The sequence below is a fragment of the Myotis lucifugus genome, unplaced genomic scaffold (assembly GCF_000147115.1).
Source record: "Myotis lucifugus unplaced genomic scaffold, Myoluc2.0 scaffold_127, whole genome shotgun sequence".
Taxonomy (NCBI): Eukaryota; Metazoa; Chordata; class Mammalia; order Chiroptera; family Vespertilionidae; genus Myotis; species Myotis lucifugus.
In genome coordinates, this window is record NW_005871175.1 from 2,393,733 (window position 1) to 2,418,955 (window position 25,223).

The 25,223-nt window shown below is 44.9% G+C and overlaps 1 protein-coding gene across 4 annotated transcripts in view; it reads right to left on the bottom strand.

Annotated features, from left to right (window-relative positions):
* Nucleotides 1-622: 622 nt before the first annotated feature.
* PDGFRA (platelet derived growth factor receptor alpha) overlaps nucleotides 623-25,223 on the bottom strand; it is a 43,943-nt gene continuing 19,342 nt past the window's right edge. For 3 of the 4 annotated variants that reach the window (XM_006093962.3, XM_006093961.3, XM_014460196.2), the window contains exons 9-23: nucleotides 24,272-24,398; nucleotides 23,229-23,422; nucleotides 22,493-22,587; nucleotides 22,157-22,289; nucleotides 19,980-20,084; nucleotides 19,270-19,380; nucleotides 18,850-19,003; nucleotides 17,635-17,801; nucleotides 15,276-15,391; nucleotides 14,800-14,922; nucleotides 13,325-13,436; nucleotides 12,008-12,107; nucleotides 11,764-11,869; nucleotides 8,754-8,995; nucleotides 623-3,529 (exon numbers count right to left, since the gene is read on the bottom strand). In XM_006093962.3, the coding sequence (XP_006094024.1) occupies nucleotides 3,382-3,529; nucleotides 8,754-8,995; nucleotides 11,764-11,869; nucleotides 12,008-12,107; nucleotides 13,325-13,436; nucleotides 14,800-14,922; nucleotides 15,276-15,391; nucleotides 17,635-17,801; nucleotides 18,850-19,003; nucleotides 19,270-19,380; nucleotides 19,980-20,084; nucleotides 22,157-22,289; nucleotides 22,493-22,587; nucleotides 23,229-23,422; nucleotides 24,272-24,398 (2,033 nt within the window). In that variant the 3' untranslated portion in view covers nucleotides 623-3,381. Of the gene's footprint in view, nucleotides 3,530-8,753; nucleotides 8,998-11,763; nucleotides 11,870-12,007; nucleotides 12,108-13,324; nucleotides 13,437-14,799; nucleotides 14,923-15,275; nucleotides 15,392-17,634; nucleotides 17,802-18,849; nucleotides 19,004-19,269; nucleotides 19,381-19,979; nucleotides 20,085-22,156; nucleotides 22,290-22,492; nucleotides 22,588-23,228; nucleotides 23,423-24,271; nucleotides 24,399-25,223 lie in introns of those variants that run through there. The other variant, XM_023758264.1, reaches the window with a different exon arrangement.

Below are 25,223 nucleotides of genomic sequence, written 5' to 3' on the forward strand. Positions count from 1 at the left end.
AAATAAACAAACAAAAATAGGCTCAAAGGCCCTAGTCGGTTTTGCTCAGTGGATAGAGCATTGGCCTGCAGACTGAAGGGTCCCGGGTTTGATTCCGGTCAAGGGCACAAGCCCGGGTTGCGGGCTTGATCCCTAGTAGGGGGTGTGCAGGAGGCAGCCAATCAATGATTCTCTCTCATCATTGATGTTCTATCTCTCTCTTTCTCTCTCCCATCCTCTCTGAAATCAATAAAAATATATTTAAAACAAATAGGCTCAAAGATTAGCCAAGTGCCAATCATCTTTAAGTCAAATGCTGAGTCTGAGAACTGACTAGCTTAAATAATGTTTACATCTTAAATTTTCTATTGGTTTCATCAAAACCACAATACAGAGTCCTGCTGAAATGTTGCTAAGAAAATAAATTGAATAGGATTGCTTTAATTTATATGATTAAACTAAAGACAAAAATGTTGGAACCTTAGCATAACTTTAAATTATATATATATCTCATTTATTGAAATATAAAGATCTTCATTTACATGTTTAAAAACAAAAACATGAACGGGGACTTGCAATACATTTTGCACCGGTAGACCCTTCCTATCGAGTTAGTTCTTCTCACACATTCACCACACCACTGTTTCGGGAACACTTACGTATTTTTCTCTTTATTATTTCTAAAATATAAATTTTGGACATTCAAAAGTGCAACAGTTAATGTGCCTGTGGGGAATATCACAGTTAAAAAAATATAAACAAAGGCAGTGATACAGCTTGTCATAAATGTTTTGGCAGTATTCTCCAAGTCTATATAGAAATACATATATACATATTGATGTATAACATCATTGTATCTTACGTCCCTCTTCACAAAAATAGGACCATTTTGTTACAGGTTGGCAGACCACATTTTAAGGACATCATAGATCATTTTAAAAGTCACAAATTTTGTTTCTCAGGCCAGCTTTGATTGTCTTCATAAAAACAGAAAGCAGGAATGATTGGCAAATTTTCATCTGGGGACTTTGCAGTAGGCCATAAAGGAAACAAATCTGTGATACACTGAAAACGCTGTTTTTTTACAAAACAAAAACAACAACAAAATGCAATGACACACAAACTCTGGGGGGAGCATTTGTTAGGACTGGAACCTGCTGGTCTGAAAATCTTCTCCAGCCTGATGATGTCACGCAAGACTCAACGGAATATCAAAATGCAAAGTAGCAACAAAAGAAGTCTACACACGGGAGAGCGAGTGATAAACAGAATGCTTGAGCTGTGATTCTAGAAATACAAATGTATTTCAAGTCTAATTGGCTCTACAGGACCTAGTTAGGTTTGCTTTTTAATTGGCCAATCTGGCTCAGTCTTCACGCTATGAAAAAGGTGGGTAAGAAAGTTGAGCTTGCACTGAGATTACACCAGTAGGTAGTCAAGTACCTTGTTATTGCTTTTACATCTTTCAAAGCATCACCTGTCAGGAGCGTACGCAGTGATTGCAGTAATCACAGCCCATGTTTCATTCATATGGTGGCAGAGATTAAGCGGCATTGCAAAGAATGCCAATGAACCCACGCCAACCAGTTTGACAGTTTGGATTGATGTGACAATTTGTCCTCCCATCTAACCCCAAAATATCAGAAAAAACTTTTCTTTTTTTCACCAAAATATTGGCCTGGTTCTAGAGACTTGGCACATCGTTTTTGTACATGCATTTTGGGGCTGAGGGAAGGGGGAGTTCAGCTCCCCCATGCTGTGGGCAGCAGTGCCTTTACTTTTAGAAGACCTGCCAACCAAGATTTAGCACGGTCAGCCTCAGCAAAGACTGAAAAGTTAAATTAAGGATAGCGATTGCTAGCTATGTGGCATTAAGTGGCACTGACCCGAAGCCAAAGATTTCAACAGCAGCCCAGTTCCTAATTTCAAATTATTTTTTTCCCATGGCTGTTTCCTGTAACCTACGCTGGTATTTTCCAGACCCGGCTGATCAGAACAGCCAGGGTGTTTATAAAAATACAGGTTTCTGCTCCCCCAAGATCTAGTCATTCAGAATCTCTGGGACGAGGACTTACCATCAGGGGATTCTGGTTGCCAGTTCCGTTTGGGAACCAAAGATCCAGATGAAGGCACACACAGCCTTCACTAAGCAATGCCTTTATGGGCTCAGAGTTTCAAACTATTTCTCCTCGGGGTAAGAGAAGAAGAAAAAGGGCTCATATTCAGGATATTCTTCTGCCTCTTTTAGGGTCTGTAGAATTTTAAAAACATATACGTTGGGATCCACCAAAGTTATCACCAGGCATGAGTAAAGTCTCGGCAAATGCCATCTTTTTGCTGATGATTGTATTTTCCATAAGAAGTCATGTTAGTCATAGGCTTATGCCTTTATATCGAGGATATTTAGGATTCAAGGGTTTTGCTTATTTGTTTCCAATCCCATCACTTCTGAGGGTAGTTAATTGTTTTTAGTACAACGGGTTAGGGGACCTGTTCAGTACGTAGGTAAAAACTCTGACTTCCTGGAAGACACTACTTTTATTTTGTTCTCTATGTTCAACTAAATTTAATCCACTAAAGCTATTACCATATTTTATAGAGAAACATATGTTATTTAATATAAATGTCAAAAACTGTCAACCTACTTAGTAAGGATTTTTTTAAAAAATTGTGCTTTCTTTGTAGGGAAGACGTGTTACATATTACACATTTAGCATTACTGATAACAGTAGTATTATTATAAACATAGATTACAATATAAAAATGAGATGTTGGGCTTCTAAATGACCCAAATCTATTAAACAAGGTTGGTTAATCATTAGCCTTTATCTCTTTAACACTAAAAAAAAAACACAAAGTAAAATGCTATAGTACCAGTACCTTTTAAGGTTCAAAAGTGGTTTTGCATGTACTTCATTAGAAAGTTCAACAGCAGCTGATACCAGGTTTCAAACAGGAAGTACATGGATGGGTTGAGTGGTCGGTCTCTTCAGAGGTCCAGAGCAGACAGTTAATACAAAACTAAACACATCCTTGGTTAGAGTTATTTACATAATTACAATGCTGGAGTTTTGTTGCAACAAAACTTGTGTATGTTGGAATCTCACCAATGCCTTGAAACACAAAGTTCGTCTTGTGTGGTCCATTATTTCCTTGTCCAACTACCTCCAAACTTCACACGCTGAGATGCTACTGAAGCATTGCAAGAGGCAACGCTGAAGAAGTTCATTTCAAAATATCCCATTCACTCACACGTAGAGGGCTCCCGGAGGCCCTGGGCTGGGAGCTTCTCTTTACACATCATCCGAGTCCTCCTCTCAAACTTTGCATTGCAATAAAGTGGTTTTCTCAATAGGATCCACGGTGGCTCCGGGAGTGGAAGGTACCCCTCGAATCCGCAAGTTAAAGGAAGCTGTCCTCCACCAGGTCTGAGGAGTCTATGCCAATGTCATCCATCATGTCGATGTCCTCAATGGTCTCGTCCTCTCTCTTGATGAAGGTGGAGCTGCTGGAACCTGTCTCAATGGCACTCTCTTCAGAGGTCTGCGAGCTGGGGAGAAAAAAGAGGAAAGGTTACGGCCACGTACAGCCCAACCTGACCATGGTGGCGTTTCTAGGGTGGCCCCCAAAGGCAAAGGAGCTCTTCCTGCAAGACCCTTTGCATTCAAACTTGGGCTACCCAGTTGGGCAAGATTCTACCACCAAGCCAGGCAGCTACTCATCACCCATCACACTGCAGTGGCCACCTGGAAAATCAAGGTCCGCGGGTCATCTCCACACCAGCTTTCCTTCTCTCCTGCTAAATCTTTCATCAAAGTTGCTAATAAGCTAAGACAATGTCTACTTTCCTAGCTCAATCCTCCTGGAAGAGAAAATAAGCAATGCCTGGTCAAAGGGCGCGGGGAAGGAAATGCAGAGGGATGGAATCAGGGGCAAACTACAGCCAGGCCAGTCCCTTGCTCTCCTGAAACCTCCTGAATGTGCAAACTGTGTTCTCAGGATGTCACCCCACTGGCCTGGAATGCCTTCCTTCCCCTCCTCTTGAAGGCCAGGTGAAGGCTCTTTACTTACTAGAGTAGAGGCATCGAGGGGACATTCTAGAGGCAGAAAGTCTCAGGTCTGGAATGGTCCACCACTTAGTAGCTATGGGACTTCACGAGTCACTTAAGCCCCTGAACTTGTTCCCTTGACTAAAATGGGATGACAATTGTGCCTGACAATATTCCTGTTTGTTAGGGTGATTAAATGAGGTAATAACCATAAAGCACTGAGCCCAGTGCCTAGAACGTAATAGGTGCTCAATAAATGTTAGCTGTTATTATTATTGCTAGTATTCAAACCCTCACCTGAATTTGAATAGGGCCTAGATATTAGATGATATCAGGAAATAGTTTAATTTTCTTATGGGTAATCATGCGATTGTGGTTATGTAGGAGAGAATCCTTATTCTGAAGGGATGTGTGCTAGAGTTTCAAACAATTTGGTTTTAAACGATTTTGCAAGAATAAAAAAGTATGAGTATATATGCACGTGAAACACACACCTATTAGATAGATAGATGATAGATAGATAGATAGATAGATAGATAAATAGATGATAGATAGATAGATAGATAGATAGATAGATAGATAGAGCAAGCAATGTGGCAAAGTGTTGACAACTGCTAAATCTAAGTAGGAAATGTATTCTCTCAATTTTTCTGGACATTTAAAATTTTTCACAAAATTTTTGGAAAATAATCTTCCCTAAATCAGCCTGTCATGATTCCCTGTCTGTCCTTCCTTCTCTGAACTCTTAGTATTTTGGTTCTCCTGCCTTGTTTGCTAAATGTCCTGCCTTGTTTGCTAAAGCAGATTACCACCTGCTGACAGGCAGGAATGGTCTCTTCTCCTCACTGTGTGGCAGCAGCACCACGCTGTATACACAGCATCTAAACCACACTATAGGCTGGTCAGCCAGAAGGAGGAGGCTCACGTACACCACAGAGGGGCTCAGCCCGGTCAGCTGTTTCCTGCCTGTCAGCCCAGCCTGATTCCTCAGCCTCTGTCCCCCCGACCCCTCTCCATATCATTTCCAAGCAGAAAACCGAGCCTGGCCCAGTAGAAACCTCTGGGGAACGGTTTGCTGTCCTGCACCCCAAGGCCCCTGTGGCCTGGCGAGCACTTAAAACCAATGTGGCTACTGGACTGAAGTTTCCCTTCACAGCCCCACAGATCGGGCCCTTTCCTATGGTGAGCTTTTGCCTCGGCGACTACTTTATATTCCACCCCACGCCCCCACTTACACCCTGGTCCTGGAACCTCACTGGGAACCCCAGTCCACTTGGCTGACCATCTAGTCCTGACATCCCCTCTCCCCTGGCAGGCCGGAGTGTTCCTGGGCCTTGCCAATGACTAGGGGCCTGAATCACCCCTTGGCTACTGACCCAGCTCGGCTGGGGCGTGCATTTATGACACTTTCTTGGATGCTGTGATTTGGACGGCTGGCCCCCTCCTTGGGGGCAAGTTCCACAGAGAGTCTGTCTCCCTGGAACTGGCCCTCCTGGGCCTGCCATGCTCCTCTCTCTGACAGGCCATCTCCCAGAGAGAAGGCAGAAGTGTGGGCACAGAAGCGAGCTCCCACAGAAACTCAGCACCAGACCATCCCTGCTGCTCCCCAGGCTTCACGGGGGTCCTAGAGCTGATGACTGGGATTACACCTGGCTCCCGAGCCACAGTGCCCGTCTTACAGCCCAGGACCTGGCTCCCGACAGGCTCTGACCAGGATTCCTGAAGTCTCTACAGCAAGGCCTGTCTTCCTCCTGCCCTCTCCCCTCCTGAGGCCAAGCATCCTGAGCCTGAGGAGAAGGTTCCTCAGGACACCACGCTGACTCTGCCTGCCTAAACCCAGAGTGCCCCAGCTCGGGGATCTCCTCTCTATGAATTGTACCCCCCTCCTCCCCATTCATATGTTGAATTTGAAATCTTAATATGACTGTACTGGGAGATATAACCTTTAAAGAGTTAGTTAAAGTTAAATGAGGTTATGAAAGTAAGGCCTTAATCCAATAGAACTAGTGTTCTTATAAGAAGAGGACAAGACACCAGTGGTACTTGCACCCAGAAAAAGACACAAGCAGCCCTGGCCAATGTGCTCAGTGGTTGGAGCATCGACTCGTGCACCACAGGGTCTCGGGTTCAATTCCTGGTCAAGGGCACATACCTGGGTTGTGGGTTCTCTCCCTGCCCCCGGTCAGGGTGTATGTGGGAGGCAACCTGTCAATGTGTCTCTCTTGCATTGATGTTTCTCTCTCTATCCCCCCTGCCCTTCCACTCTCTCTGAAAAGCAATGGCAAAAAATATCCTCAAGTGAGATTTAAAAAAAAAGAAAGAAAGGAAGAAAAAGACACAAGAAGGTGGCCATGTGCGATCCAAGGTGAGAGGCCTCAGGAGAAACCACGCCTGTCAATACTTTGATCTTAAACTTCCAGCCTCCAGAACAGCGAGAAAATAAATTTCTGTTGTTTCAGCCCCCAGTCTGTGGTACTGTGTTATGGCCACCTGAGCTGACACCATGCTTAGCCCACCTGTCAGGACCAGAGTCTCATTGAACCTCTGGGAGTGTGCCGAGGCCCACTGCTCAGCTTCCCCCACGCCTGAGAGTTCTACCACAGATCCCCAAAACTTGCACAAATACTGCTTGCTAAAGGAATGTAAACACATTTTGTCCTGAGCAAAGGACAATTAGAACAGTAAATCAGACCACTTTGCCCCATCTCTAAATCTCATCTAAACCACACATTCCAAAATAAATTTTTTAAAAAGTTCTTTTAAAACTACCTGGTGCATGCAAATAAACAAGGGCTGTCTAGACCTTATACCTCAGTTGGCTGAGAGCGGTCACAATCATAAGCCTCCCAGATAATAATGCCTGTGCTTCAGTAATTGTATGTAGTCAACTGAATGAGGAAGAAGGGACAATATTGAGAAGAAAGAGGGGGAAAAAGGAGACCCATAGCAACTTGGACCTTGAACAAGGGGCCACTGTCACCTTCTCCTGCCTCTGCTCAAAGGCTGTGCAGAGAGAGCATGGTTGGGGCATTCCACCTGGGCCGTGTAAACCAACAGTTCTAGTCCTGGCTGTGCATTTGCATCATCTTGGTAGTAAAGTAATGGGTCTAGGGAAGGTTCACCAATGGCTGCTAGTGTCACAAAAGGGGACATCTGGATAGTAGGCACCTCCCAACAGAAGTACACAGCACCTTCTCTGAAGTATACTCACTTTAAAATCTAACCTGAGTTAGATCAAGTCTCAAGACGAGCTACCAGTTTACAACAGAAATATGAGGCAGAAGCACATGGTAAAATACACCTCAGGATGCAATCAGCAACATTTTGAATGTGAGAATTCTACAGGCAAATCTCTGGTTTCTTCACAAATAACATGTTAGGGGCAAAGAGAGGCAGGACAAACTTAGAGACATGTCAACAAACTTAGAGACATATCCACTGTGTGACTCCTATTTGGGTCTTGAATAAAACAAAACAAATGTAAAATAATATTTGTGGCCCTAGCTGGTTTGGCTCTGTGGATGGAGCGTCAGCCTGTGGACTGAGGGGTCCCAGGTTCAATTCCGGCCGGGGCACATGGGTTGTGGGCTCGATCCCCAGTGGGGAGCTTGCGGGGGGCAGCCAATCTGTGATTCTCTCTCGTCATTGATGTTTCTCTCTCTCTCTCTCTCCTTCTCCCTTCCTCTCTGAAATCAATAAAAATATTTAAAAAAAATATTTGTGAGGAGATCAAAGAAATGGGAATACTAACTTGATATTAATTTATTGTCAATTTGGGGGGTGAGATAATGATATTAGAGTTATTTTAATAACTATAGTTATTTTTAGAGATAGAGCCTTTACCATTTAGAAATACATACTGAAATATTTGTGGACGAAATGATATGATGTCTAGGATGTGCTTCAAAATACTCCAGAGGGGGCAGAGGTGGAGGAATAGATACAGCCAGGCATGCAGACTGGCCATGAGGTCATAAACACTGAAGGGAAGTGATGGATACCTGACAGTTCACAATACTGCTTGAATTGTGCATGTTAGAACTCTTCCATAATACAAAGTTAAAAAGAAAACACAAACCAGCCAGAGCACGCTTGAGCCCCACTCCCAGAGACTCTAAGTCTTTGGTCTGGGTGAGGCTTGTATATCAGTACTTTTAAAAATCTCCCCAGGTGATTCCAACTTGCAGCTAGAGTTATAAAGCACTGATGTGGCGTCAAATAGCCCAGTCTAGCCTCTCTCTCGCCTTTCTGGGTGACTAATTAAGGAAACAGCAAAAGAGGCCTATAGCATCTCAATAATCTCAGTTGCTGTGTAAATTTGATCAAATTAAGGATTTAGGTCAAAGATTCTCCACCAGGGAAGCACATCCTTCCCTGCCCTACACCTCCCCCAGCCCCAGGGGGCACATATTAGGATCTAATGGAAGTGTTTTCAAAACTGGGGGTTCTATACCCCTGGATCCCCTAAAACAAATTCACCACCGGGAGCCTGATCATCTGGGCAACAGCTCCTGTCTTCAGGTGTGCTGGGGCAGGGGCAGGGGCAGGGGCTGGGGCTGGGGCTGGGGCTGGGGCAGGGACAGGGGCAGGGACAGGGGCAGGGGCAGGGGCAGGGGCAGGGGCAGGGGCAGGGGCTGGGGCTGGGGCAGGGGCAGGGGCAGGGGCTGGGGCAGGGACAGGGGCAGGGGGAGCGCTGCTGGAAGCTGAGGCCACACCCACATCTACCTGTGTCTGTTCCTCTTGCCCAGGTCTTCCTCCTCAGGAATGGGGTCGATGTCAGGCAGAGGGATGATGTAGCCGCTGTCAGCGCTCAGCCTCTGCTCGTCCAGGCCACCCTCCCAGTCCTTCAGCTTGTCCTCCTCGTTTTTGTAGGTGACGCCAATGTAGGCGTTGTCAGCATCCACTCGCATGCGCGCCACAGCAGGATGGTCGCTCTTCAGGAAATCCAGGTGAATCTTTTCATAACTCTGCAAACATTCATTTCACATCGTTACTCGGGCGTTACTGACCAAACTGCAGATATGTATTTATTCATTTTAACTGTCCATATTTCCAAATTACCTTACAGATGTGGGATTTAGACAACTGAAGGAGAGTCAAGTGTCAACTGTCCCCAGAGATGAGGGGCATGAAAAAAGGGCCACCACCTCTCATGACCACATCAAAATTACAACTAAATTATAGAACAATCAACCTGGAGAAACATCTGAAGACCAGCTGGAAAGAGGTCCTATAACTAAGGATACAAGGAAGAAGCCGTGTAGGAAGGGCACAGATATGAAACAGGCTGGCCTCACACCCATGCATGGTGGTTACAAAGCAGGAGGGATATCTCTGCTGTGGAGGACCCCCCTGAGAAGAAAGGGGTCCCAGTCCAACCCTGGGCTCCCCAGCCCAGAGCATCAGTGCTGGGAAAAGGAGCCCCCATAACATCCAGCGTGAAAATCAGCAGGGATTCCGTTTATCTGGGCGAGATGGAAGGCTGTTAGAAACCCAGGTTCCTCTTAAAAGGCCCACACACTAACACAGACTTAGTTTCAGGGCTATGGAACCAGCATTATTTTCAATAGCCAAGATATGGAAGCAACCTAAGTGCCCCTCAACAATTGGATAAACATGAGATATATATATATAGAGAGAGAGAGAGATTATTACTTGGCCATAAAAAAAGAATGAAATCTTTCCATTTGTGACAGCATGGGTGAACCTAGAGGGTATTATGTTAAGTGAAATAAGTCAAACAGAAAAAGACAGATGCCATATGACTTCACTTATATGTGGAATGTAAAGAACAAATAAATGAACAAGCAAAACAGACTCATAGATAGAACAAAAGGTGAAGTACAAATTGGCAGTTACAAAATAGTCCTGGGGATGTGAAGTACAGAATAGGGGAAACAGTCAGTGTAATAACTATGTATGGTGCCAGGTGGGTACTAGGCTTACGGAGGGATCATCTCATAAATTATATAAATGTCTAATCCAGTGGTCAGCAAACTGGCCCCTTGAGTGTGGCTCTTCCACAAAATACCACGTGCGGGCGCGCACGTACAGTGCGATTGAAACTTCGTGGCCATGCCACGGGGCCAAAGAGCCGCATGTGGCTCGCCAGCCGCGGTTTGCCGACCACTGGTCTAACCACTATGATATACACCTGAAACTAATATAAAATAATACTGAATGTCAACTGTAATTGAAAAAATTTAAGGGAAAATAAAGGGCCACCAATGGCAGAAATCTCCTGCTGGCAGGTCTGAAAGCCCCCTGTCTGAGTGAGTAGCTGTGACTGTGTCCGTCCCCACAAACACCCCTCTCTGGGACTAGCATGGACTCTCTAGCCTCATCACATCCTTACTCTCTCCACGGCTTGAATGGGTCCTGATTAGAGGTGACAAGGACTTCCACAGGGAGCGCCATCCCTGAAGCCACCCCTAATCACTGAAGAAATCTAACTCAAAACTTAGGAACTTAGATCTAAAAACATCCTTATTTCAACACTAGTTCCAGTCTATTTCCACCAACATATCTTTACCAACCGGAGCGTCTTTGACCTATAATGAATTCCCTTCTGGTTCCCCAGTGCCTCACTTAGGGGACTTGCCATGGGCAGTGAGATAAATCAGTAGACAAAAGTATTTCATTTCCAGGTCAGTATGCAGCCTCCTATCACTATCCCTCCTTGAGAAGAAGAAAGAAGCAAAAAAGTATGGAAAGTCGATATGGTGACTAATCTGAATCTAAGAAATCCAGTTTATTTTACATGTGTGTCTGGGTTTCCTTCTCAGCATCTCAGCAGAAGGTTGTTTCATTCATTAACATAACCTGCTTGGTTCCATGAAATTACATTTGTTCCTTTGAACAATGTTTCCTATTCCACACAAAAACCAGCTGGAGCCACAGATAACAGCTGAGGTTGTTCCTTCCAGTCAGCTGGCAAAAGCCAATTTTGCATGGATTTCAGTGCATTCAAATTAGCACTTAATGGCTGTGGATGCCCTGAGACTAACTGCACAGTAGCTTCAGATACCCAAACATCTGGAGAGTGAAGTGCTTACAGGTGTTGCACCCGTAAGATGAAAGGGGAGCCCTGCAGGAAGAGGAGGGTTTTCATTCACCATGGCAACCAGGGCCCTGGGGAGCACCATAAAACCCCGGCCACTGGATCACATAATCTTTCTCCTCCTTTGAAATGTTCCCTTAAAACAGTGTGGAACAGTGCTGCTCGCTCACTCACTACCAGCGTTTGTCTTTTCCCTTTGCTCATTCCTTTCCACTCATCCTAAGGGGCCCAGACAAACCTTTCAATTTTAAAATAATTTTTTCTTTTTCAATTACAGCTGACATACAATGTTACATGAGCTTCAGGTACGCAACATAGTGATTAGACATTTATATAACTTATAAACTGATCAACCCAATAAGGCTAGCACCCCTGTGACACCATACCTAGTTATTACAAAATTCCCTATCCTGTACTCTACATCCCTGTGACTGTTTTTATATCTGGTAATTTGCACACCTTAATCCCTTCCCCTTTTCTACCCAGTCCTTCAACTGGCAACCATCAAAATGTTTTCTGAATCTATGAGTTTACTTCTGTTTTTGTTTGTTTATTTTGTTGTTGTTGTGTAATTTCACATACAAGTGAAACATACGCCATTTGTCTTTCTCTGTCTTACTTATTTCACTTAGCATAGTACCCTCTAGGTGCATCCATGGCGTCCCACAGACAAACCTTTTTATACTGTCCAGGCAGCAGGTTCTCCACAATCTCTCTCAGGTGGTAAAAGGAGGGTCTCTTCTCCGGCTCACTGTTCCAGCACTTCACCATGATCTCGTAGCTGGAGGAGCACAGAACACATCATGAGCATAGGGAGGAGCAGCAGGTACCCCTCCCCCCTCACACACACACACACACACACACACACACAGGCCCACTGGGCATGAACACAAGGCCCACGGGATGGGGACAGGCTCACATTTCACTGGTGGCATGGTCAGGCTTGGCCATCCGGTACCCACTCTTGATCTTATTGTAGAAAGTAGAATCAACCATCATGCCAGGGTAGGGTGTGCCACCTGAAAGCCAAAAAGGAAAGCAACCAGAATTAACAAGTGTGTGGTATGTTTTTGAAACAGTTGGGATGATACAGCAGCTTTAGAAAACATTTGGGGATTCCCCACCGTTAAGTGCTGGTTCTACCAAGAAAATGAAGTGTTATCTCCCTGCCCAAATCTTAAATTTTAGCAAGACTTCTAGGTTGGTCAAGTCCAGAACCCCTAGGCAAAAATTCTATGTCTCTTAAAAAAAGCTCAAAAGTGCTTTTCAATGGTTCTGACTACTGGATCTATACATACAAAGCAAAATAGAAAAGCAAAAGAATCATGAAGGCCACAATGAGTCATTTCCACCAGAAATGTTCAAAAAAATGAAAGCAAAAGTCAAAATTGAGCCTTGAAATACTGAGATAATTCTCTGTTTTTAACAGACTACGCACACTGGGATGATCCACAGTGGCATCGCATCCAGGGAGGGAGAACTAAGAAAAAGGGGGCCAGTGCTATCATAGCAGAGTAACAGTAAATTCACATGTTTATGGCCAAGGCCAGGTCAAGTTTAGTCTCCTCTCTAAAGCCTTCTAAGACCACCCTAGGGCTCCTTGCTCCTTTCTCGGGACTTCCTGTAGGATTTTAAATCAGGACCCAACAGTTCATCACTAAGTGTGTGAGTCTTGGCTGGATGAGCTGTCTGGAGGTCAAGGTGGTGAATCATCCCTCTCTTAGAGCCCTCACCTGGCACAGGGGGCACCAGTGTTGTTCAGCAGGTGGTGACTGACTGCCTGACCAAGCAACTAGGTTTCTCTCCTCCACAGCGATGACCAGGAAGGGGAGCCACGCCCTTGTCCTTGCGAGCATCTAGCACCATGACGTGAGGGAGTGACAACTCTCCGCCGGTGAACCCACTTAACCCAAAGCCCAAAGTGAAAAAGCAGCTGATGAGTGGGTGTCATCAGGAGCATTCCCACTGGGAGAAAGTCACTCTGCAGTAGCCCAAAGAAGAGGAGGGGGAAAGGCCAGGGGTGAGGGCACAGCTTCCCAAGACCACCATCTCACCCTGCACGGGCACACCCCAGACGTCACACGTGCACAATGTGCCATCTAAATCGGCTGCAGTGCGCTTGACTCACACCAGGTGTCTTAACAGTGATTACATCCCAGAGCCTGGAGAGACACAGCGTTTCCCCTCCAGTGTTGTTCTAGAACAGCCCAAACAAATAGAGATGTCAGGCACATACCCAGGGAAAAGATCTCCCAGAGCAGAATGCCGTAAGACCAGACGTCGCTCAGCGTGGTGTAGAGGTTGTCGAAGATGCTCTCAGGAGCCATCCACTTCACAGGGAGGAAGGTCTGCAGGGAAGGAGGAAGGATATTAACCCCAGCGTGTGCACCGATATCTACAGCAGCAGAAATAGGAAAAGGTTCTCTTTCTATTGGGCTTAGAATAACTTGCACTAATAACATTGGCCCACATGAGCGTCCTCTGTGTGTGCGATTCGCTGCTGTACTCCCGGCACTCAGAAGAGTTCCTGGCACCTGGTGGGCGCTCAATAAAAATTTGACAAATGATGGGAGGTCAGTTTGGCCTCTTACGTCCTTCCAAAGAATAACATCCAAAAATATTTAATCCTGAATTTTTACACCAAAAGTGTGAGCCCTGAATGGACCTGTCCCCTATTTTCAAGTGTTCCTAGGAACAAAATTAAGAATAGACCCAGTGATCTGAGAGCCAAGTACATTTTTGAACTTGAAGAAACACTACAAAGAGTCTGACACAATGATAATTTTGCAGCCTCTTTTGTGAGGTTGTCCAACCTTCTGTGTAAATACCAAACTGGGCAGATGTACCAAGTAGCCACACTAGCATCCTTCAGCCCTCTAAAATCACCGGGGAGATAACAGACTCATAACCTTCTTGAACAGACCTTGACTCCACCAAAGTCCACTGGTTTCTGTCAAGGGGCCTGAAGCTACAGGTCATGATCACAGAGTGCACATAACATGCAGAGCCTGGACAGAGCTGTGTCCTCCAGGTGGATGCAGCAGCCCCGTGAGCAGCCTCACAACCAGTGCGGTGGGGTGATTTGGATTTGTACCTACAGGTGGCAGATCTGTCCCCAGCTACTCCATCCACTTAGAGGTGCATGGGATGGGCAGAAAGGTTCATGTGTAAGATAGAATGACTCTCTTTAGGGAAACTGTGCCTCTAAAATATATCACCCCAAATGGTTTTCACAGTTTAGGAGTCATAGATGCCACTTGAAAATTTGAGAAAAGTTAGAGATGCTCTCCTTAGAACTGCATGCATGGACACACGCATGCACAATGTATACATTAATAACTAACACTTACTGGGTGCTTGTATGTGCCAGGCACTGTCCTAAGCATTTTACATGAATTCACTGATTCAATCCCCCTCAGCAACCCAGGAGATAGGTATTATTGTCACTTCCCTGCTACAGACAGGGAAACCGAGGCACAGAACGGTCAATTAACTTGCCCCAGATTCCAGTAAGTGCTGGAGTGGGGGCTCACACCCAGGGCGTCGGCTGCAGGGCCTGTGCTTTTCATACAAACCCTGACCCCTTCATGGGACTTGTAGGCTCCATGTTGAAATTATGGGCACCCAAATGGCTGGAAGCAACACCTGATTTCAGAGATGCAAGTGAGGGAGGGTGAGCATGCCAAATGGGGCGATGGGGAGAGCACTTACGCTGCCTTTCGATACGTAGTTCGAGTCATGCATGATGTCTCTGGCCAGGCCAAAGTCGCAGATCTTCACGATTTTCCCTTGTGCCAGGAGGACGTTGCGAGCGGCCAGGTCCCGGTGGACACACTGCACAGAAAGAGAAGAAATGGTGCCGGTGTCAACCCATCCGCCCCTAGACAGCATCACCCCTGCAAGACTGGCCGTTTCAGGGTGGCGCGCGGAGCTGCCTGGTGTACCTCGGAGAGGCTGTTCTGGCATAAAGAGCTCACCCCCAGGCTCCCATCCCAACCGCTCCCAAGAGCAAGAAAGCGCTGGAGAAAAGCAGACACCTGGTGATATCGGACTCCCCACTCTGCTCTGGGGAAGGGAGGAGAGCAGCAGCCATTGCTACTGGCCTCTCCAAGACCTATCTTCCCCGCGCACCTCACTCAGATCTGCGGCCTGGGTCCAAAAAGGCCCTGTCCTGTGAACACACTTACATTCTTTGAAGCCAAAAACTCCATTCCTCGAGCAACTTGATAGGTGAAGCTCAACAAATCCAACAAAGTCAGGCCTTCTGCGTTATCATCCGAAAGGAGGTTTTTGACTTCTGAGTCTGCAGAAAAGGAATGGAGAGTGTTGGTGCTGGCAGATGGCACGAAACTTCACCCTCTGCTGCTCCCACGGGCTTGTCCAAAGAACATGTAAAATGATTTTCTTTTTCTTCTGTTTTCTTTTTTAAATTTCAATCACAGTTTATATTTAATATTATTTTGTATTAATTTCAGATGTGCAGCATAGTGGTTAGACAATCGTGTACTTTACAAAGTGTTCCCCCTGATATTGCCAGTACCCATCTGACACCATACGCAGTTATTACAATATTATTGACTATATTGCCTATGCTGTCCTTTATATCCTCATAAAAGGATTTTCTTATAGAGTTTCTAGACCTTACAGGTGGGTATCTAAATTATGCAAATTCTAGACAAAATACCTTGGAATTTAGGAATGAGCTTTTCGATGGAAGTGAACATCTGTTAGGAACTTGACTAACAGGACTAAAGATATGAATACAGTCAGACATGATTAAAATATATGTTACATATTTAAGGCTAATGACTAAAATGATATAACTGTAGATTTAAAACAAAAAATAAATACTATGCAAAGGCTCTATCTTTAAAAACAAATATATCAACAGCAACACATATCTGGTTAAAAATATTATATCTGAGATATATCTCTCCATAAGAGAACCAATCTAATAGGTTCTCACACATATTTTGTTGTTTGCCTCCCAAACTTTTTATAACCTCAGCAAATCACCTCAGCCACCAATAAAACAAACACACACACTAAAATCTTCCACGATGAATATACATGTGGGCCTTTTGAAAAATATCTTCTAGGAATTGCTTTATTTCTTTTTTCTTTTTAAAGCCACCTTCATAGTACTTGGTTAATTTGGTGAATAAAGCCAACCAGTCAGGCTAGAGGTAGCAATCTTAAAGATCAGTGCCAGTGACTTTGCATTTAATTCCCTTTGTAACTTGTCCACTTTCCCCAGTTAGTCCCATCTGGACCGGTCCCAGGGTTTTCGAGGAAGGAGGCAATCTAGGCCAACAGTCTCAGTTCTCTCTGAAAACGTTCAGGCAAGTGAAGAGTAGCTGCAGCCATTCACGCTTTTCCAGCCAGCGAGGGGCAGGCCAGGAAGCAGCGGCCTGCCTGCCAACAGGGCCCGGGCTGAGCATGAATCAGGTTCCCCTGACATCTGGAGCCAGGTCCAGCCTGGGAAGCAATGTAAACTATTTTTAACAATGCAGGAGTGGAGAGGAAGCGCTGATTCCGACAGCCCTCACTGGCTCATCTTTAAAAAGGGCTTGGAAGTTTACCCATTTGGCAATGGGGGAATGAATGGAACTTGGAACTGCAGCAATGGAAAATATCGTTGTGTACTGAGTGAGCTTTGCAAAATGAGCGCATTCTTGTCGTAATGGATTGTACCTTTCACTTAAGAACTCTGAAAGCATTCAGAGCATGTTAGTGGTTTTCAAAACAATTTCCATAGCAGCTCAGTGTTTTTTTGCATTGACCAATGGGAGGGCTCAGACTCAATAATACAAGATCCCAGGACAAGTCAACATCAGACCCATCTCGTAGCCTCCTCTGCCTGTGATTAGACTAGAACCCTGGAGGGGCCACCCCAGCAGATGTGAGGTGGTCCATCTGGTCTGGGCATGGCTAGGCTCCCTGGAGTTTATAAATCAATTCAACCCTGCCACGTGCCCATCTGTTTTGAAACAGAGACAGATCTTCCTTCAAACATTCAGCAGAACTACCCAATGCCCTTGTCAGAAAAATATAACCTCAAACTGTCCACCTTCCAGTTTCTATCACAAATGGGAGATTAGCAAAGTTAAAAGCAAGGGCTATTGAACCCATGGATATCAGAGACTTATATAATTAAATTTTTTAAATAATATTAGGAACCAATATAAGATTGCTAGCTTTTAATTTTGCCAAATAAGGGCATTTAAAAAAATCACCATACTTATGTTGAGAGAGAGAGAGAGAGAGAAAGAGAGAGACATGTTAATACCAAGAAAGATCATTATATCAGAATAAACAGTCTTTAAATGATTATATTTAAAGTCTAGAAAATTCATTACATTAGGTCTGTCTATTCTTTTCCTTCTTTCCAATGTCACAGGCTGGGCTGTGCAGACCTACATTTAAGGACCACGTGGCCTGGCAGTTCTGCTTACCAGGCCTGCTCACCTTCTTCCGAGTAGTTTAAATATCACATTAAACCCCTGGAAGAGCACAACGCCAAAGAGTCAGCACAGACACTTTTACCTAACATAGACTTCTTCTTGTATGAGGCTGGGCGGTCATACAGCGACCTCTGGATGTCCGAGTATTTAGAAACCTCTTTCCTTTCCAGCATGGGGACATACTGTGTGGTGTCAGCTTGCTTCATGTCCATGTAGTCACCATTGTTTTCAAAAGATAAAACAACATAACTGTCAAAACAGAAAAAAAAACCTTATCCAGAGGCCCTCGAGAGTGGAACAGTCAACATTCAGTCATCGATGTGCAGGTGCCTACAGTCGGCAAGGCAGTGTGGTGGGCATGGGAGCAGCAGGGGAGGGTAAAAGCAAACCCACCTGCACCCTCCACATGGGGTAGGTCTAGGCGGGGACAGGAGCATTAATCAATAATCACACAAATACACAAACCATCTCAACTCAGGTGTGCCTGTCTTTATACTGTTTTTCACTCCACAGGTCATAAGCCTATGCCAGTGGCCGGTAAACTCATTAGTCAACAGAGCCAAATATCAACAGTACAACGATTGAAATTTCTTTTGAGAGCCAAATTTTTTAAACTTAAACTATATAGGTAGGTACATTGTTATTAACTTAATTAGGATACTCCTAAGGCTTAAGAAGAGCCACACTCAAGGGGCCAAAGAGCCGCATGTGGCTCGTGAGCTGCAGTTTGCCGACCACAGGTGACCATGTGGCTTGGGCAGACAATCCCACTACTTAATAAATTTAGCACCAATTTGGTGTCCAACGAGTAATTTAATATGAAGTGAACTCATTGTACTTCCTGATGTTACAAAACTTCATATCTACAGAGATCTTTATAGCCACTTATGGGTTTCTGCAGTGGGGATCAGTCATTGGTTTGATTTATAGGCCCAGGTTCAGCAAGGACCAGCATCTTACGCTTTGAAATCCTCAGTGTCTCTCAAAATGCGAGCCCTGAGGCATCCCTGGCCAGTGCTGCCTTTGATAGGTGTTCAGTGGACCACATACAAACAGGATAATGGCTCCCAGAACAATTCCAACTCCTTGCTTTCATTCAAACCCATCAGCAAGGCTCCCCATATGACATCCTGATCCCAAACACCTGCAGATATCCTGTATCTATCGGCACTGTGTCACGGGATGATGGGCTCTAAGTCTTGCTACCTCCGGGCACAGAGCCTGCAGACATGGAGTCGGTCAGGACATGGGTTCTCTCCATTGGAGGCTCCTAAAACAATGATTCACAGCAACTCACCTCCGTGTGCTTTCATCGGTAGGATTTAATCCAAAGATGTCCAGCTCTTTCTTTGGCTTCTCTGGGTGGTGGCTCAGGAAGCTGTCCCTATTCTTATGTAAGTAGTTGACCAAATCCCCATAAAAGCAGTATTCAGTGATGATGTAAATGGGGCCTGTGGGGACCAAAAATGGTTAGGAGATGGGTATGAAAATGAAGAACAGATAAGCCGTGAATGGCTATGTTTGCACTGGCAGGAGATGCTGCTCAAAAACAATGCGCTTTCATCGATTCAGTGGAACCCACTCCACTCCATTCAAGGGATTGATATTCGCTGGCATGGTTGGAGATACAGAGTGTGGGCTTAGAAAGCTGGGTTCGATAGCTTTCACAGTCAGCGGTGTTCTATGAAAACCCGCCCTCCCAGGCCAGGAAGCCTACCTGACTTGGTACAGGCGCCCAACAGGTTGACAATGTTTAAATGCGGCCCCAGGTGGGTCATTATCTTCAGTTCAGACATGAGGGCTTGTTTTTCACTGGATCTGGCTGTGGCTGTTGAAGAAAAACATCACTTATCAGTTCTGAGCAGCATACTTCCCTGAAAAAGCCAAAAATGTGGCTCATCCTGTGCTTGGATATTACTTTGTTGACCAAGAGTCTAAAAGAGAAAGAGAGTTGGTCTAGATTCTAATACCGGATCCCCAGTCTTTAGGGCAGGGGTGGGGAACCGTTTTTCTGCCAAGGACCATTTGGATATTTATAAACATCATTTGCGGGCCATACAAATTATCAACTTAAAAATTAGCCGCTATATTTGATCAAACATTTCGTTAACTCAGCCCTAATGCCTTGGCAGGGCCGGACCAAATGATTTTGCGGGCCTTATACGGCCGGAGAGCCGACCGGACATTCCCCACCCCTGCTTTAGGGTAAAAAGAAGTCATTAAAAGTAACAACTCTTGATTTTCCAACACACAGACAACAAAAACAATGTACATAAATCTAATTGACAAAAGAGTCTAAATACACATAAAGTCTACAATCCAAGAACCAAGATCTAGTCCTATATTTGGCATTTACTTGTTCTGTGATTTGGAGCAGGTCACTTAATATCTCCATGTTCAAAACAATCCCCAGGAAGGGACACTTACGTTTAAGCATCTTCACTGCTACTTTCATGACCGGTTGGGACCGGCTTAATCCGTAGGCAGTTCCTTCAACAACCTTCCCAAACGCACCAGATCCCAGTATACGACCTGTGGGCAACCAGAACCATTAACACACGCAGACGTCAGGCGGTCATCAGCTTTATTTACCACAGCCAGCGCCCGTGGGTGCACAGCTGGGTGGTGTTTTCCCTGCACAGAGTAAGCATAATGATTCCTCCAAGTCATCATGTCAAGGCCAGAATTCAGCCCACAGGGAAGGAAATTAGTATAATTGCTTTTGTCAAGTAACATTTGCAAGGGAAAGGAAAACACAGACGGGAGAAAGGAGGCTGCAGCCCTCCCCGGTGGGAGCACTCTGTCTACCAGCTCCTGTGCTGAGCGAGACCGTGGGCTCCATTGCACTTGTTTTCTGTGGCTCCTACCCAAACCCCTGGGTTCTCTGCCCTTCTATTTTCCACGTGCAAACCGAGGCATCTTTTTTGCATCAGTAAGTCCTTACCCACTGGAAATACTTCAGTATTAAAGATGCCCCTGACTACTGTGAGTGGCGAAGGGAACTATAGGCTGTCCCCCTGGCTGCCTGCTTGTCAGGAGGACCAGGAACCGTTGCTGCACGTTGGGAGACACACAAAAAAAAGAAATGGAAGCTGTCGCCCCCACTCTTAAAGAGCTCACAGTCTAAAAGGGATGCTTCCCAGAGTGGGTGGTCTCCGCACACAGAGCCAAGCCTGGTTAAGACTCAGCTCTGGAAGGACACCAGCAGCCGACACTGCCTGTGACCGCGGGTCTGCGCTGCTGGAGACCTCGGGAGAGCGCTGCGCACCAGCAGCGTGGGGACCCACAGGAGCAGAGAGATGCAGACGTGCCCCTGGGCGCATTAGTGGTGTTGCCTTCTACCCTATTGTGTTATGACTCTTTAAATTCCCTCAGCTCCTTGTCCCTTTTTATAAAACAAGGGGAAATATAAGTTTAAAAAGCTTAGTTCCCAGGTTAAGTGCTTGAATTGGGAGTAGCTAGGATGTCTCGTTTGATTTCAAGTTGAATAATTCTCTAAGAAGACCTAACCTTGCTGTATTTTGAGATCAGACAAGTGGATAATTAAAACTACTTTGACATCCTCCAAAGTACATTGGAATATTCCTGGTGACACAACTCTAGGTCTAACTTTCATTTATTTGTCCTGTTTTCATTCATTCAGAATGCAATTTTTTTTTAATCCCCTGGACTAGAGCTTCATGTATTTAGACCCACAGGGAAGGAAATTAGTATAACATTTGCAAGGGAAAGAAAAACACAGATGGGAAAGGGGAGGGTGCAACCCTCCTGGGTGAGAGCACAAAATTGTGAATTAGGATATAAGGATGGGTAACTGGTGAATTACCAAAGTCCAAACACACCAAAGCTAAACTGTATTTAGTCTCAGCCCAAGATTAAAATATTTGAAAAGCCTGTGATAAATTAGCTTGATTATTCTTACATGTTTTCCTTTAAAATGTACCTATAGTTTCATATTCTATACTCTAAATATATATTCTAAGGAAATATCTAATACATCCTCAGAATGTAATGGATCAAAATATATTTTGTGGTGGTCCTCATTCATTTTTCATCTGTTCCTTTTTAGTCACAGAAACTCATCTAATTTGCAATTTGTGTCATTTCTAAAGAAAAACCATTTTGATGGGTATCTTTGGCAGATTTCCTCATATTCATTTATTTTATAAAATGTTCTTTAACCCTAGACAGTTTGGCTCAGTGGATAGAGCGTCGGCACAGGTTCCATTCACGTCAAGGGCACATGCTTGGGTTGTGGGCTCAATCCCCAGTAGGGGGAATGCAGGAGGCAGCCACTCAATGATTCTCTCTCATCATTGATGTTTCTATCTCTCTCTCCCTCTCCCTTCCTCTCTGAAATCAATAAAAAAATATATTTTTTAAATGTCCTTTAACCATAATTTGCTATGAGATTTAAAAAAAAAATCACTGTAGTGACCCAAGCAACTCATTTTTAAGACAAAAAGTACTTCTGAAGGCCAGTTTCTATTGCCTCACTGTTATCGAGCACAGCTCATACCCCTCATTCCTCATGGGCCTGTAAAGAGCAAAGCTATGGACACATCAAAAGGGAGACTTGGGAGATCACCCCAGGGGGAGCTTACCCAGCACTAGTCCGTCTCTTGGAAACTCCCATCTCGAGTCATAAGGCAGCTGCATCGGGTCCACATAAATATATTCGTGTCCATCGGGGCTGATTGATTCAATGACCCTCCAGCGAATTTCATACCTTGGTTTCTATAAACGACCAGGACAGGTAACTGTTGAATTACCAAAGTCCGAATGCACCAAAGCTTAACTACAGCAGCAAAGTAGCTGGAAACAGTAACTCAGCACACAACTACTGAGCTCCTTCTCTGTGCCAAGTGCTAAAGTAGGTTGCTCTTCTCATTATTCTTACTGACTTCAAAGATTTTCAGTTCTTCGAGAAAAATATCTACCTGTTTCCAAATGACAACCAGGACAATCAGTGAGATGATCACAATCACCAATAGCACCAGGACTGCGGCTGCCACCGTGAGCTCAGAACGCAGAGCTAGAAACGAAAGGGAGAGGCATGATGGGAAATGTGCACGAGCACACAGGATGGCAGAAAAGGGTGCAGTTGTGACTGGGACAGAATCCCTGACTCTGGGGAGAAGCATGAGGGCTGCCACCTCCTTTTCAGGATGGGCAATAGGACACTACTCCAACTCTTCCCTTAGGGAAAAATGGCAAAATTCAATCAGGGGAATGCAATACTTTCTCTAAAGGTGCTTCAACATTAACCTGGACAGAATGTGAACTGGAATCTAAGGACTGATAAATGAGCTGGAGAGCTCCTATAAGTTCAGAAACTTAGGTTCGGTTTGCTTTGAAAGGTTGCATTTTGTTTATATTGCTTTTGGCTTCATTAATTTTTTTCTTAAGGAATTCAACCTGTCTCAACTGTTGTAAGGAGCACAGGGCAGAGCGCCTTCTTGCCCCCTCCATTCCCACACTCAGACTAGACAAGCAAGGGGCCTCTGCAGGGTGCAGTTTTGGAAGAAAGGAGGGTGCAGTTTTGGAAGAAAGGACTCCCTACAGATGCCAGAGTGATCAGAGCTGACTTTCTGCCTGGGGACCCCATCTTGGACTCCTCAGGGAGAAAGGGCTTGGCTGATGACTTAGACTTGTCCCCACTGATGAGCAACTCACTGGGAGCCACCAGCTTCAGCTCTCGGTTCTCAACACCAAGGAGATTCTTAGCCAGACATCGAACCGCAATGGTCTCCTCCACTTTGGCGAACGTCACCCGGCCCTCCACCCTACTCCTGTCCTGGCGGTAGACCTCCGTGACGATGTTTGAGATGTTGTTGGCCAAAATCGCCCATGAAGTCTCATTATTACATCTGGGGGGGAAAAAGGACACAAACATAGAGACAAGTACAATCAAACATAACTACCAATCCCAAGCCTTGAACAGGAGCAACAGAACAGTTTTTTACTTCAAGAATGTTTAACTATCCCAATTTCCTACCCCGTCAAAAAGGCCCAGGGCCATTCCTTCTCTCTATCTACACTGTGAAGAGCCTCCAAGGTGTTATAGGGTTGGAGTATCACCTGGCTGAGTTTTGAGACCTAGATTATAGCTCCAGTCAAGATCCCAATCTGGTCCCTTTGCTCTTAGAAGTGGGTAGGTCTCAGCCTTTAGGAGAAGCAATTGAGGCTTCTACACACAGCCAGTCGCCATGGGTGGAAGTGTGAACATGTTGTTTGTGTGCCCATTGGAGAAGGTTGGTGAAGGAAGAACTGGTGAGTTAAATCCCATCAAATAGCAGGTAGGCAAATGAGGTAGTGAGCAGTGACATGGGCAGTATTTTCATTTATGATCACATGCCAGTCTAGTTGCCAAATAAAGTTCACCATACAAGAAACGTGAGGTGAAAATGTGGCCCGGGGTAGCTAAAATCCTCTTGTAACAGGAGCTCTTTAAATTAGTTTTCTTTTTAAATGAGAGATCCTTGGAGAATGTGATGAAAGCCATAGACTGTCTCTCATATAGTCATGAACACACAGGTGCACACACACACACACACACACACACACAAGGACCACATTTAGAATCTTATCTTGTAGTTTATGAGACTTGGGCCAAATAAGAATCTCAAATACAAAAGAAATAAAAGCACTTGAGGTCCTTTGCATCAAGGAAGAAACATTCAGCCCACAAATGGAAAAGGAACATCTGGTCTCCATACTTCTTAATATCCTTGCAAATCATCCACTCAATTTCAGGAAGAGGTGTCCCTGCAGCTGTGCATCTCACGGTCTGTCCCCCCGTGGAGCCATGGTGGTCGTCGACCAAGTCCAGAATAGATGCGGGAACTGCAAGCAGTGGAAAGAAACCAGAATTGGATGATTCCTGACCCCAAACTTCTGGAAACTACCACATGGAATATGAGCTCAGAACTTGCTCATGGGGCATCCGAACCTACAAATCAGGAAACCACCTGAGAGGAAGTTGTGTGCATGATAATACTCCAGTTTGCAAAGACCCACTTGGTTAAGAGCACTTTCATATTTCTGTGTTTGGGGATTTGTGCCCCATAGTGTTTTAAATCTAAGAGTGAAGAAAGCAAAAAGCCCCTGTGGTTATTTGGCTTGAAAGGCAAAGAGGCTCTTAAAATTAATATAGCTTGGGATTCAACCAACGGATTCAGCTCAAGTGGAATCTAAAGCAGCATTTACCAAAGTACATCAGCAGAATATTATCAGGTTTTAAAGATTTTTTTAAACCTGTGATCAAACAATTTAAAAATAAATATGCTACTGCTTGTACCATAGCTTTACTGTGATGGTAAAATGAGCCCACCTACGACAGTACCTGGCACATGGTAGGAGCTCAATGAACAGGTGCTAAACCTGAATATAAAAGGACTCAGGCACTCCTTTCTGGTGAGGGCCACTGGACCATGTCGACAGGGAAGCTAAGTAAAAATGCCCAAATGCTTTGGAACAATCTAAGGTCATCTAGACCAAAAAGTATCATTTCACTCTTCCCAGAACTGTAGGTGCCAGATTGAGAAGCCGGTGGTAAGGAAGCGGCTGGAGCTTAGGAATGTCCAATAAGACTGTTCCAGAGCAGTCTGAACCCTCCCAGAATTACTGAATGCTTAAGTCCAACAAAGCTATCCCTGACATGTGACATCT